Source organism: Pistacia vera, unplaced genomic scaffold (genome assembly GCF_008641045.1).
Source record: "Pistacia vera cultivar Batoury unplaced genomic scaffold, PisVer_v2 Contig693, whole genome shotgun sequence".
Taxonomy (NCBI): domain Eukaryota; kingdom Viridiplantae; phylum Streptophyta; class Magnoliopsida; order Sapindales; family Anacardiaceae; genus Pistacia; species Pistacia vera.
In genome coordinates this window covers 206,651-220,282 of record NW_022196549.1, presented here as the reverse complement: position 1 = coordinate 220,282, position 13,632 = coordinate 206,651, and the positions used below count along the sequence as shown (strand labels likewise).

The window sequence follows — 13,632 nt, the reverse complement described above, 5'->3', positions numbered from 1 at the left end:
AATGGATAATGTGTATGATTTCAAAATGATAGATGAATATCACTATGTATATAAAAAGAGATCCAATAAAAAATTTGTTATGTATCATTATATGTTGATGATATTACTAAGTTGAAAATAATAAGGGATTTGTCAATGAAATCAAATGAGGATCAAGATTATAGGTGAAGCTGCATATATTCTTGAAGTCAAGATTTCAAGAGATCGTCAAGAAAATTAGTATCTCTTCACAAGAACCATACATTAAGAAAATTCTTGAACGATTTCATATGCAAGATTGTAAACCCATAGACAACTTATCGCGAAAGGCGAGACTTTAAGTCGTAAAATGTGTCCGAAGACTCCACAAGAAAAGGAACAAATGAAGAATGTTCTTTATACAAGTGTTGTGGAAGTCTCAGTACGCCATGATGTGCACTAGAGCTGACATCTGTTATGCCATTGATTGGTAGTAGATTCTAGTCCAACCCAGGACAAGACATTAGAAAACAGTGAAGAGAATCTTAAGATATCTAAAAGGGACAATTGATTACTCATTATGTTACCAAGGAAATGATTTACACATGAGAAGCTACACCGATGCTGATTGGGGAGGACATTTAGATGAAAGGAAATCTACTTCCAGATATGTTTTCTCACTAAATGGTGGGGCCCTATCTGGAGTAGTAAGAAACAATCATGTATAGCCTTATCTACAATGTGAGGCTGAGTTGTAGCATTTTCAGCTGCAATGCAAGAAGCCGTTTAGTTGAGACGGTTCATGAATCATCTGGGAATAATTAATGCTGCTATTGAACCAGAAGAATAAACTGTGATAGTCAAGCAGCAATAGCAACACTAAGGATCAAATATCATGGTAAAACGAAACACATAGATATCAAATATAATTTTGTGCGAGACTTGGTGGCACAAAGGAGGTGAACATGAAGTACATATCTACGCATGACATGGTTGCGGATCCATTCACAAGCCTATACCAAGAGATACTTTCAATAGACATGTTAGATCCTCAGGCTTAAGTAGGTGTTGAATATACTCATACTTTCTGATTTCCCAAAATTGTTACATTTGTTTATCAATATAAATAACAATATTGTCAATGCTCAATTTAGATTATTATAGAACATACATGAAGAAGTGGATATATATATATAATAATATATACATATTAGTTATGTAAATATTATATATATGTCTATTTGAAAAGCATGTCAGACAGTTAAAAGATTGACTTCTCACACAAGTAATCGCCTCCATTACTTCGTAGGAATGGAGATGAGACGATTTTAAGCTTATTATCTAGGTGAGATAGAGAGCCAAACTTAAAAATTTAACGTCGCCTAAAAATAGAATTAAAATAATGTCATAATGAAATGTGACCATAAGTGATAAATGATCACTTTACTGTCTAATTGCCAGATTGAGTTCTGATGAATTAAAAGTATGTAAAGTGAACTCAAGTTAGACATTAGGTATGTCTGAACTGAAATCTGTACAGCATTTACAAGAAAAGAGACATGCAATCCATGGGAAATGAGGAAATGTGTAGCATGTGATTTCATCCCAATGGGCAAAACATTGACCAAGGGGAATGAAAGTCAAAATCTCAACTTTAACATGTGTGAGACCCTGAGTTTTTTTAAGAATAAAATCTCATAGAATACCCTTATTACTCTATTCGGTTTCTTGAAAACTTATTTGATGATTGCTATCTTAGGTGTTACCCAAAGGATTAAGATAAATTCAATCTGCTGGGACATTTCTAGAAAAGCAAGTTAAATGAAAGTTGCAAGAATCGAGAAAAAATGAATATTACGATTTTGAATTATCACGCTATAATCACGTGTATTCATTGGTCGACCAATTATGTTTTACTTTTATGTAAAGATAAAACATAATTATGAATACAACGGATATTTATTATAAATGAGATTGTTAGAAAAATGTGATAAGTAATCTAGGGTATTGCATACAACATACAACCTGAGTTTCATAATTCGAGAAGTTATATATTCCTAACAGATATATGATTAACGTGCTCTAGAAGTATACATGGTCACACGGCATATTTACTAAAGTATAAACCTTAAAGAAGCACAGAGAGAGATAGTCCCGTCATGTGTGAGTGGGAGATATTGGATAAGTACACCCCTGATGAAGGGGCGTGAGAAGTGGAAACTGCCAAAGGTAGTTTCTCACGAACCGCTCCCATATAAAAAGAAAGTTTTTCCTTTTAGTAAGGGTTACTCACTGTTACTCAAAAATACGCAAAAGGAAAAATACGCTCTCTCTCTCTAAAATTGGAAAAGAAAAATACTCTTCGTGGTTTTCTTCTAGATTCAATTTTTGGCTTCAGAGATAACGAGAAGAGGTATTTATGCTGTGTAAATTCATTGTAGTTCGTTTATATACAAATATGATTGCAATGGGTGACTATGATCTTGGGATTACTTTAGGATATATGTTATTCTATGTTATTTCCAACACTAATCAATGAAGCCACTAGAAGAAGAGAGAATCCAACTCGAAGAATGGGAGAAAAAACAAGTGAGAGGAGTTGAAACCCTAGGCCGTTGCTGCTGCGGTGGTGGAGAATGGTGGAGGTGTATATAATAGTGGCGGCACACAGCTAATAAAAGAGAAGAAAATGAGGATTTTGTCAAAAAGAAAGAGTGAATGTGTTTGTGTGTTTTGGTGTAGAAGGCATGCACCTTTTGATTAGAGGAAAGCTGAAGAATCCGGAAGAGCTTTAATAATTAGAACATAAGAAATGAAAGAGAAAAGAACAACAAAGAGAGTTGGAGAAAGAAGTTTAAGCTTTCTCTCTCTACTCTTGTTCGTTCCTGCAACCTTAAGGTAAAAGAGTTTGAAAATAAATAATTTAATTTAATAAATGAAGAAGGTGTACTTATATTGCATTTAATAAGCTTTCATTGAAAATAAAAACAAATATTAAATGTCCCTGAAAAAGATGAAGAGTGTACTGTATTGCATTTAATGAAAAAAACAATAAAAAGTTGTTTGTTGGTGGACACTTTAGGTGAGAGATTCATGAGCTAATGAGATAAAGAAGGAGAAGTAGACATAAAACATTGATGGGGTGATGGGATCAAGAAAATGATGTCATAGGTGTGACTCGTCGGTTGAATCGATTCAATCAGTCAACCTGAAACTTGATTATTTGTTCGGATCACTGATGAAGTCGGTTTTTAAAACATTGATTTTTATATATTTTATTTGTTATTTATCTCTTCTATTAAGTTTTTTTATTAAAAAACATATTTTCTTTTCTAAAATTTAAAGAATCTATTAGATTTAAATAAAAAATTTATTTTTAATAATTAAAAATTAATAAAAATATTCTTTATTTATATAAAATATGGTCTCTAAAATAAATACTCTAACAATATCAACACAACGAGAGTTACAATAAAATCTGAGTCCATTTAATAAAAAAATGCAAATATTATCAGCCGATTAATAATTTCGTAAACTGCAGAGATAATCTGTGATATATTTTCCAATTAACATGGGTCTAGTCTCAAAGTTGTGCTGAATGGCCAGGTAGGCAGAGACTCCCTAGTTGACAATAGGAGGCCTTCCTCATGACAAGTAGTTTAGTTTTTCAAAGCTTGAAGCACCATTTTAAAGCTTCTCCGAGGCAAGAAGCCAAGAATGATTTTGGATTGCGGCCACTACCATTAAATATCAAACTCTGAATATGCAAGAGTTGATGAATGAGTACCCAGACTACTAACGCAACTCTAAAATCCACGAGAAAGGTAAAATAACAGTAACAGTAACAATACTCCAAAATTGTAAACTGCAAGTGAGAAAATCAAGATTTGAAGAGCCAGAGAAACAAAAACAAACAAAAAGCCAAAATCCGGCCCCGCTGGATTGTGTTTTAAATATCTATGCATAGAACTTAGAACAAAGTTATTGACTGTATATGTTCCAACTTTCACACTCCCAATGAACCAACTTGATGTTGATGAATCTTAGGAAGATCATATAAAAATATACCCATCTATTATTTGACATATTGCTTGTCCTTCGTCTTGTAGAAGTCGCCAATCTCAGCTACAAGCCATTTCTATATGCTTTTCCATCCTTTTAGCCATCACTGATATGGACAATTTTTCTTACTCATTGGCAAGTGCTATATACTACTGCTAAACATATCAGGCTAATTATCATTCATCCTTTCCTCGTTGAATTCTCTTCATTTTGCTTTTCGAACAATCTATAACCTCTTCTAAGTATTCTTGCATAAACTTGTGTAACTTTGTTCGCAAGATTACTTTGTGAATGTCGTTAATGGCATCACGCCATTTTCACTTTCTATATATCATGTTCATTCTATTCCTTTTTCGTGCTCCATCTGCAAATACTATTTCCTTCAATTTCACTAGCTTTGATCCTGGAGCCAGCAACATTGTCTATGAGGGTGATGCAAAACCTATAAGCGGAGTCATTGAACTCAATGAAGTAGATCGTCAGAGTTGTGTTGGTCGTGCCTCTTACGCGTACCCAGTGCCTATCTGGGAATCTTCAACAGGTTTACTCACAAACTTCACAACCCGCTTCTCCTTCACCATCAACCGGGTTCTTCATCACAGTCCTGGCAGTGGACTTGCCTTCTTCCTTGCTTCTGTTAATTATCCGCTTCCCCCCAACTCTGCCGGAGGATGTTTTGGATTATATAGCAATAACGGAACAAGAACTTACTCACAATATACACTTGTCACAGTTGAATTCGATTCCTAAGTAAACCAGTGGGATCCGAATATGATGCATGTTGGCATCAATAACAACTCAATATCTTCATCAAACTATACTGAATGGGATAATCTCTCACACATTGGGAACAAAACCAATGTTTTGGTTACATACAGTGCCACTTCTAAGAAACTTAATGTGTTCTGGTCATATGATGAAGAACCAACTTCTGATGCAAACTCTTCTCTCTCTTACCAGATTGATCTTAGGAAAGCTGTCCCCGAGAGAGTCGTAATCGGGTTTTCAGCATCCACAGGTGGGCATATCGAGCGACATACCATCAATTCATGGGAATTTTCCTCATCTCTGGAAGAGAGAGCGAAAACAGGGGGTAAATTTTGGATTCTCGTTGCTGCATGTTGCTTCTGCTTCTTGACAGTTGGGATTTTCATTGGTGGGATATTTGCAATTGAGAAAAGAAAGCAAAAGGTGGACAAAATTGAATCAAGAATATCTATAATTGAAGATCTCGAAAAAGATGCCTTTCCGAAAAGATTTTGTTACCAAGAACTCGTAACAGCCACTGATAATTTCTCAATTACCAAGCAGTTGGGTCAAGGTAGTTCTGGACAAGTCTACAGGGGAAACATGAGCAGGTTAGGCGGCCTAGTTGCTGTAAAGAGAATACTGGCTGAATCCGAACTGTATGAGTCACTTTTTGTCAATGAAGTGAAGATTATCAGTCGATTAAAACACCGAAATCTGGTGCAATTAATGGGGTGGTGTCATGAAAAAGATGAGCTTCTACTTGTGTATGAGTATATGCAAAATGGCAGCCTTGATTATCATCCATTTGGTAATCAAAAACCTCTGCCATGGAGTATCAGATACAAAATAGCATTAGGCTTGCCTTCAGCCCTACGATATCTCCATGAAGAGGCCGAGCCATATGTTCTGCATAGGGATATAAAATCAGCAAATGTATTACTGAACACGGATTTCAGTACCAAGCTGGGTGACTTTGGGGTGGCAAAGGTTGTGAATTCTTGGTCACAAAATCAAGCAACCAACGTAGTGGGGACAGTCGGCTACTTGGCCCCTGAATATCTAAGAGATGGCCGCGCCACTAAGGAATCAGACATGTTTAGTTTTGGAATTGTAAGTTTAGAAATTGCATGCGGGAGGCGAGCAGACAGGGAGCCATTGATAAAGTCAGTTTGGGAACTCTATAAAGCAGGAAACATTATCCAAGCAGCAGATACGAGACTAGAAATGAAGTTTGAGAGCAGAGAATTGGAATGCTTACTAATTGTGGGATTATGGTGCACACACCCAGTCGACATGGAGAGGCCATCTGCAGGACAAGTAATTCAACTTCTCAATTTTGAAGCAACACTGCCAGAGCTTCCTCAGGAGTTGCATGATCCTGCATTTGTTCCAAGGCCACTGTCTCCAGATTCAGATGACTCATCAGAAGCATGATTCTAATCTGTCATGTTAGTATTAGCAGCAGATAAAATAGGTGGTGTTTTGAGAAATTATACTACGAACAATATTCTGTTACAAGTTCAAATTATTATAAGTGCGACATTTATATTACAGAAAAATTATTCGTAATACAATAGACCATGTATAGTAACATCGCCCTGGGGATAAGATGATAATTACAAGCACAAATTATCTAAGCACAAGAAAAATCTATTTCACCAGCAAAGCAGTGCATGTATGCGGAAGAGAGATGAGATGAGATAAAGAAAATGGCACAAAAAGAGACAGCAATGTTATCAAAAAAGAGAAGATGGCGAGAATTTTACTTTACTGTCTAAACAAAATCTTCACAGGTTGCAAAATCTAACGAGTTCTTCCATATCATTGCTAACCCTGAGATATCTAGAAGTGTCATTTAATAATACATTCACCCAACTTATAAATTGATTTCTACCAAAAGAGGGGAAAAAATAATAAGCAAATCTTCAAAATTTAGATTACTATATTTGGGGGAAAAAGAATAGCAAGATTCCTATTATCTTATGGTTGTTGGTTGTTGGTCCCGAAAAAACATAGAAGATTAGTAGTGTACATTTTGACTATGCAGTAACTCAACCACAGCAGAAACCACTCCCTTTCCCTCCACAGAAAGGTCGAACCCTGGTTCCTCAATCTTCCTATTCAAAAGCTTGTCAAGCTCCCCTCGCAATTTCTGCAAAATTCATTAACATGATCAACCGCAAAATTCTTTGTAATGTTGTTTTAACTAAGATTTACTAAAAACCCATTGCATTAAAATCTTAGCATGTCAAGAAAAATCCAATATAAGTAGAAATTAGTTTGAAGTTCATCATGCAGCTGTTAAGCATCATAATAACATGAGATAAAGTGTGTTATTAACAAAAAAGAGTATTTTTGTCCGACCAATTAAAAGATGACCAAATTATACATGCATTCTTTAGATGAGGGTGTTTTTTTTTAATTAAAAAAACACACTTCTATACACAATTTCCTAAAAGAACATACATATTAAAAAGACTAAAGAAGCAATTACCCGTATCAACTCTAACACACTCTTTGATGCAGAGAAATGAAGGTAACCACCAAGCATTTCAATACCCTCCCCAGTTTTGCTTGGAATGAGATTGCCACCAAATAGTAACAAAGCATATTCTGATATGTTTGTCGAATCTCGGATAAAGATACTAGTTGTCTTCACCTTTTCACTGTAAACCATGTAAGGCAGAGGGAAAGTATGAATCCCAGCATTAACGGAAGCGGGATGGATGTCCACTTTCCCAACTTCTTTTGTGTAGAATGCCGTACGCTTTCCTCTTCTTTTGCATTGTACAACATTTGGGTAGAGCCCAGCACACAAGATTGCACATACCATCTCCAAATCATGGCTATACTGGTTGTAAGCCTACATGACACATGCACATATATGAGTCTAGTACTCCTCCAACATCAACTTCAGATGCATATGAATCATGTAACACAACCTCAGAAGATGGGAATAGAAGACCATGGTAAAAATACAACCACTATGTAATAGCAAAAATCTAAAGATTAATCATGCATATTAATAAAACAACAGTCAATTAACCACCTCCTAAAAGGAAAGATGAGAGGGAGAGAGAAAAGAAAGCTTGCTATTGAACTTGAAAAAATGAGAGCTCACATTAGCACCCTTGGATTTGTTCACAAAGCCTATATCTGATAGTAGATCCAGAAACTGGTTTCTCATATCCTCCATCATCTGCAAGGTTACTGGAGATAGATAATTTTCCCAACAGAAATCTCTTTCCCTTCTATTGCATTTTGCATCCTTATAACCTTCAAATGCTTTGAGAAGTGCTATGTGGTCACTGAATTATTAAAAAAAGAAAAAAGAAAAAAAAGATATTTAGATTTTCCATACACCAACAAAATGAACCATTTTGGGGGAAAAATCTGCAAAAGCCTAAGAGTAGGATGGCTGAGCTCAACAGCTCACCTGCAAGAATCACCGGCAAATGATCTTTTTGCTGCATCAGCTTCCTCTTTCCTATTTATTGGAAGGACAAATGGATCACGGTGTGCAAGGGCAGCCGCAATTGTTAAAGCGGGATTGAGGCATTGAAAGATGGCTCCCATTAGAAGCATCTTTCCGATATTTGGATCCACAGGCAGTGTGCAGAGATGGCGTCCTACAAGGCATTAATTAGGATTACAGTAAATCAACTATGGCAAATTAACAATAGAGAAAGAAGACAAATATCATGCTACATACCAAGTGGAGTAAGGTCTTCCATATCATCTAAAGCTCCAATTGTTTTAAGAAGTTCAATTGCATTTTGAACAGACAGGGCATCTGGAGGCTGAAGTGCCTTTGCCAAAAAAGACCCAACAGTTCCAAGCTGCAAGCTTTTGATATGGAGGCACAGCTCTTGCAAAGGTGTACGAAGAATTTCAGGCAGCTGATATTCAAGCATTGAATCGTGGATTATTCTTGGATACAATTTATAACAAACCCCAGGTTGAACACGGCCAGCACGACCTCTTCTCTGAAATTTCTCACCATAAAAACACACAGAGCTTTTCAGTAAGAGATAGACTTAGCAACAACAGCTAAAATGAAGAGAGAACCTTAAATTCCCATGTCACTGCCATGGTACCAAGTAAATACCTGACGTGCTGAAGCCTTTGAAATCCATGATGGCAACAGGCAAGCCAACTTGTTTAGAGCATCATAGCTGGTTTCCTTTGCCTTTCCACAGTCTACAACATACACAACATCATCTATGGTGATACTACTCTCTGCAATATTTGTCGCCAGAACAATTTTTCTACAAAGACACAGAGAAAATAAAAATTAGAAAAAACAAAAAAGTACCAAAAAATTAAGGTGACGAGATTAAAGGTGCTTTAAATGATTATAACTATGAGAGGCCTACAACATCTGACTGACATTTCACGATAAAGGAGCACAAAAAGAGAAATGTTTTCAACAAACAAATAACACAAAAAGTGACAAGCTGATAGCCAATAGATTAGTAAAATCCAGCTGGACTGCTATGCCAAAGTAACAGACAAACAATCTTTTCCAATTTAATGATATTCATTGCACAGAAAGTGCAAAACAAACATGATAATAGAATCTGATCTCACCCTAGGAAACCTATTTAACCAATAAGAGTTAACAACTGACAAGTAAATGCGGTAACCCATCTACAAGCTTGTGTTCTCCAGCAAGTTCATGATGATCAATGACACATTATATTAAAGAACCAAAAAGAATGGACCTAAATCTTCAAGGAATTCTATATAAAATTCTTCTTATAGGTTTTTTAATATATCTTCTCAGTTTCGTACACATTAATTAAAAAAAGAATGGCAACATCATAGCATAGCAAAATATTGTAAGCACAAAGGCCATATTGGCATGGGGAACAAGGTTATCTCGATGTGAATTTTCCATTCCAATAGTTTTCAAAAATCACAAACCCCATTCTTCACAAAGTCGGGTTGCAGAAAATAAGGAATTCGTATGAATTTATACTGACCAATATGGAAGTGCAATGAAATCTAAATTATGATAGCAAAGTTAGTCAGGTATTTATTAAAGTGAGTAATTCCAAACAGTGAGTGGCACAATCATATGTCTGTAAAGTCCACATATGAATATTCTCACTGGCACACCATTAATAACTAAGAAATTAACAACCCCGGTCCTGTACTAACAAAATATCACACAGGGCAGAAGAAATCATTCAAAATTTTGAAAACAGGATGTGATTATCAGCAGAATCATATTCTCAAAGTGCAAATAAAAAATGGAAACTAGAAATCTGGACTTAAACTTATGCATGCATGAGTTAACTCTATGGAAGAACTGATCAGAGTTTCAGGTAACTGTCATGTTGTGCCAACTGAGCTCACTAAAAGTCAAAATTATTAGAACTTCCATCAACTCTCATACACAAAAATAAACTCTTTACATATGATAATTAACTCCTGCATACATGAGTTGAGGAGAGGACTATATACATATATTAAATGCCACTAGAGTAACAGAATTAACATCAAGGTATTAACCTCTTGTTAGGGGGCGGACGGTCAAATATTTCACGTTGATTGATGGTTGGCATTGAACCATGTACAGGAAGGACTAGAAACTTGCTCGGATCTCCAAGAAATCTGTTTACTTTAATCTTGTCAAGTAGCTTACAAATCTCATCCCAACCCGAGAGGAATACAAGAATTGCTCCATCACCTTCATGGCGACAGATATATTCAACTGTTGACTCCACCTAAAAATAATGTTCAACAAAAGGTATATGGTTATACAGACTCTCAGTTGAGTGGAGGTGCAGGAAACAATAGTCAATAGTAATCAACAATACAGGAAGTAAGAAGAAAATTCCTGTTCTTATAAATACAAGACACAGTGAAAAAAAAAAAGTAGTGGAAATAAATTGCAATATTTCAGAATAAGATGCTGCCTTGCAACATTAACCATCAAAAGGAGCAAAATACTTTAGTAAGCAAGCAACCACTAAAACATCATCAGAGAGTTGCATATTCTAGGCACATTTCCTCAACACCATAAAGTTTCATAATGGCAATTAAGCAAGTCAATTACCACAGTAGACATTTCTCAGATCAAAGTACATACCAAACCCAAATCAAGCTGTGAACCTGACCAAGCTTCAAGAGATGCTCGAGTAGATGCACTGTAATTTTTATAGGTAGAATCAATATCAACATCCTACATAAACAAAGCAGTTGTTTGAAATAAGTATTTAATGTAATCAGAGAACGACTTCTTAGCTGCAAAGCGAATGTTGAGGAAAAATGCATATTTTGTCTGTTCACTAAGAAAGCATTACATCTGCACCTACAAGATAAAAACCTAGGCATCAATATAAAGATTCAGCAACAAATTTGAGAGGGAAGCCACATGATCTTTGAAACCATCCTTACACAGTATCAACAATTAAAATTAGCAAAAAGCCATAAACTACAGAATGTCATTTACAAGAAAGGTCCAAACAAGTACAAAAGTATTTTAGATTATGAATTCTGTAAAAAATTCTGCATGTTTCCAGACCTAAGTCAGTGAATTAAAATAAGCAAAACTCTATTTACATCAAAGTTGACCTACAAAAAGCGCAGCTACATGAGAAAGTGTATGGATATTTGAACCTATACTCCTGAAGAAATATAGATGTGTCAAACCCAGATTCATGCAAACATCTGCATTTCTAACTACCAAGCAGCTAAGCATGAAGCTGCAGGAAACCCAACAAAATACTAACCATCATTTTCAATAATAGCCATTGGTTAGCAGGCACATAATATGTTTCAATATTTCCTGCAGAGTGAGATCATTTTGTCTCTCCTATTGGCTGAAAATAATTAAATTAAAGATCAATCCAGATGAAGGAATCAGGGACCCCTGTTTTCTTCAAAATTGTCCCTATATGCATATGCTATATTTAGTAAGGATTAGTTCAGAAAAGTATATCAACAAAAAATGACATGAAGTAAAATTCGATAACTGGCGATCATCATAAAACCTTTTCAGAATTTACTCAAGCAAATGTAAATTAGGTTGGTTAGATTCATAGTTCTAAACATGCCTCAAATAAAGCAGTTAAATGATCTTTCTTTGAATCTTGCTCTCTCCTTTTTCTTCTTGAGTTTCCCTGGAAGCTGTCAAACTCTGACTTTATGTTGTAATGGGTTTTCTGCAAAACATCTTCTAGAAATAAATCTGCCACAGGAAAAGTCAATCCCTGCCAATACATTTAAATATAAATGAATAAAAAGTAAATATAGCAATAACTATAATGACAATAATAATGAGTTTGATATGCAAGTAAGGTACATGCATTCAAAAAGTTCATAAATACAAGTTCCGCTTCAATAAAATTGAAATGATTATTATACCGGAATGTGTATAGTTGGGGCATTTCCAAAATATTTGGAGAACAAGTCAGCATTAATGGTAGCACTAATCAGGATGAGACGGAGATCTGGACGCCGGGGAAGAAGGTCACACAAAATTATTAACAAAAAGTCTTCATTCATTCCTCTTTCATGAATTTCATCAACTAGCAAATGGCTCACATGGTTTAAATCTGGGTCCTCAACCTGTTCACATCAAATTTGGGATAGAAAGAATACAAAATGTCAAAAAGTTAAAGGTTCTGCAAGGATTTCCACAAATACAATAACAGAAATTTGGGGGGAGGGGAACCTGGGAGGTAATTTACAATAGACAATTTTGTTTCCTATNACCTAGAACAAGCTCGACCCAGAATTAGTTCGACTCAAAGTAAGCTCGAACCAGGTTAAGCTTGCCACAACGATCAATCCAAACAGCTGCTCAACAAATCAAAGATAAACTCCAATCCCAGATATTTCGGAAGGGATAAGATCAACTCCATTAGCAGCGCACGATCACGAAGATCACGGGATTACAAATCGACTCTGATTGCAATCTCGAACTTATCTCTCTCCATTAATTACAAACTTGTATAAAAACCTCTAAAACGATGAGAAAAGGGTTAGCAAATTTATTCAAGCATATTACATTGTTCTTGTAAGCCCTCAAAAGTAATAAGATAACAATAGACGTAGGCTTAAGTTCTAACTTGCCAAACCACATTAAAAACCCTTTTGTGCTCTTTACATTATTGCATTCTTTATATTCAATTGCTGGTTTATCTTTAATCATGCATGCATTAGCTCCGATTCCGTCAAGGTCAATTGGTTCTCTTAGGTTGGTGCGAATTTCATATCAATAGCTCTAATTGATGGATACATAAAAGTTGGGCTTGTGTTTGATGTAAGAAGGGTTTTTAATGAGAATTTGAGTGAATTAATATCGTTGTGTGGAATGCTATGATGGCTGTTTATGCATAACGAGGAGATAAAAATTTAGTACTTGAGCTTTCTCATTTATTGGAAACAACAGGTTTTGCCCCGGATTTATATAGTTTTTTGGTGGTTTTAACGGCTTTTTGTAATGCAGGTTTGGATTTTGAGAGTGAGAAATTGATGAAGAGAATTAGGGAGCATTAAAATAAACGAAAAAAAAAAAAAAGAATCCTAGAAAAGTGTTAACCCTATTTTCGCACATAACTGGTTGCACTGGTGGTTTGGCACACTAATATTGTTCCAACTGTGAGTCAAAACAGGTTAATTACAAAATCATATTAATCATATATTTAATATTACTTAGGCCTCGTTTGGATTAGGGGATTCTAAATGAATGATTTCATTAAATTCATGGATTTGATAAAATCCTTCGTTTGGTTTACAAAATAAAAAAGCCGAAATCCATGAATTTTGGAAAATCTACCACCCCCCAAAATCTTTCATTTTTTAGGGTTTTAAGATCCCACCTACCAGGTGGAATTTTGCCAAATCCAT

At 35.4% G+C, this 13,632-nt stretch overlaps 3 protein-coding genes across 3 annotated transcripts; 2 read left to right on the top strand and 1 right to left on the bottom strand.

The window, feature by feature from the left end:
* The first annotated feature begins 4,320 nt into the window (after window positions 1-4,320).
* LOC116113965 (agglutinin-2-like) lies at window positions 4,321-4,770 on the top strand. The gene has a single exon (XM_031400114.1). The coding sequence runs from the start codon at window positions 4,321-4,323 to the stop codon at window positions 4,768-4,770; it is 450 nt and encodes a 149-aa protein (XP_031255974.1).
* A 21-nt stretch (window positions 4,771-4,791) lies between these two features.
* On the top strand, window positions 4,792-6,204 carry LOC116113964 (L-type lectin-domain containing receptor kinase IX.1-like). Its single transcript, XM_031400113.1, has one exon. It carries the CDS (start codon window positions 4,792-4,794, stop codon window positions 6,202-6,204), a length of 1,413 nt encoding a protein of 470 aa, XP_031255973.1.
* Window positions 6,205-6,501: 297 nt separating this feature from the next.
* LOC116113961 (DExH-box ATP-dependent RNA helicase DExH1-like) lies at window positions 6,502-13,632 on the bottom strand. Its single transcript, XM_031400112.1, has 11 exons — window positions 13,609-13,632; window positions 12,145-12,348; window positions 11,835-11,990; window positions 10,868-10,960; window positions 10,288-10,502; window positions 8,879-9,038; window positions 8,483-8,756; window positions 8,207-8,399; window positions 7,892-8,078; window positions 7,265-7,633; window positions 6,502-6,922 (listed from the first exon to the last, which is right to left on the bottom strand). The coding sequence occupies exons 1-11, from the start codon at window positions 13,630-13,632 to the stop codon at window positions 6,791-6,793; spliced, it is 2,007 nt and encodes a 668-aa protein (XP_031255972.1). The 3' UTR covers window positions 6,502-6,790.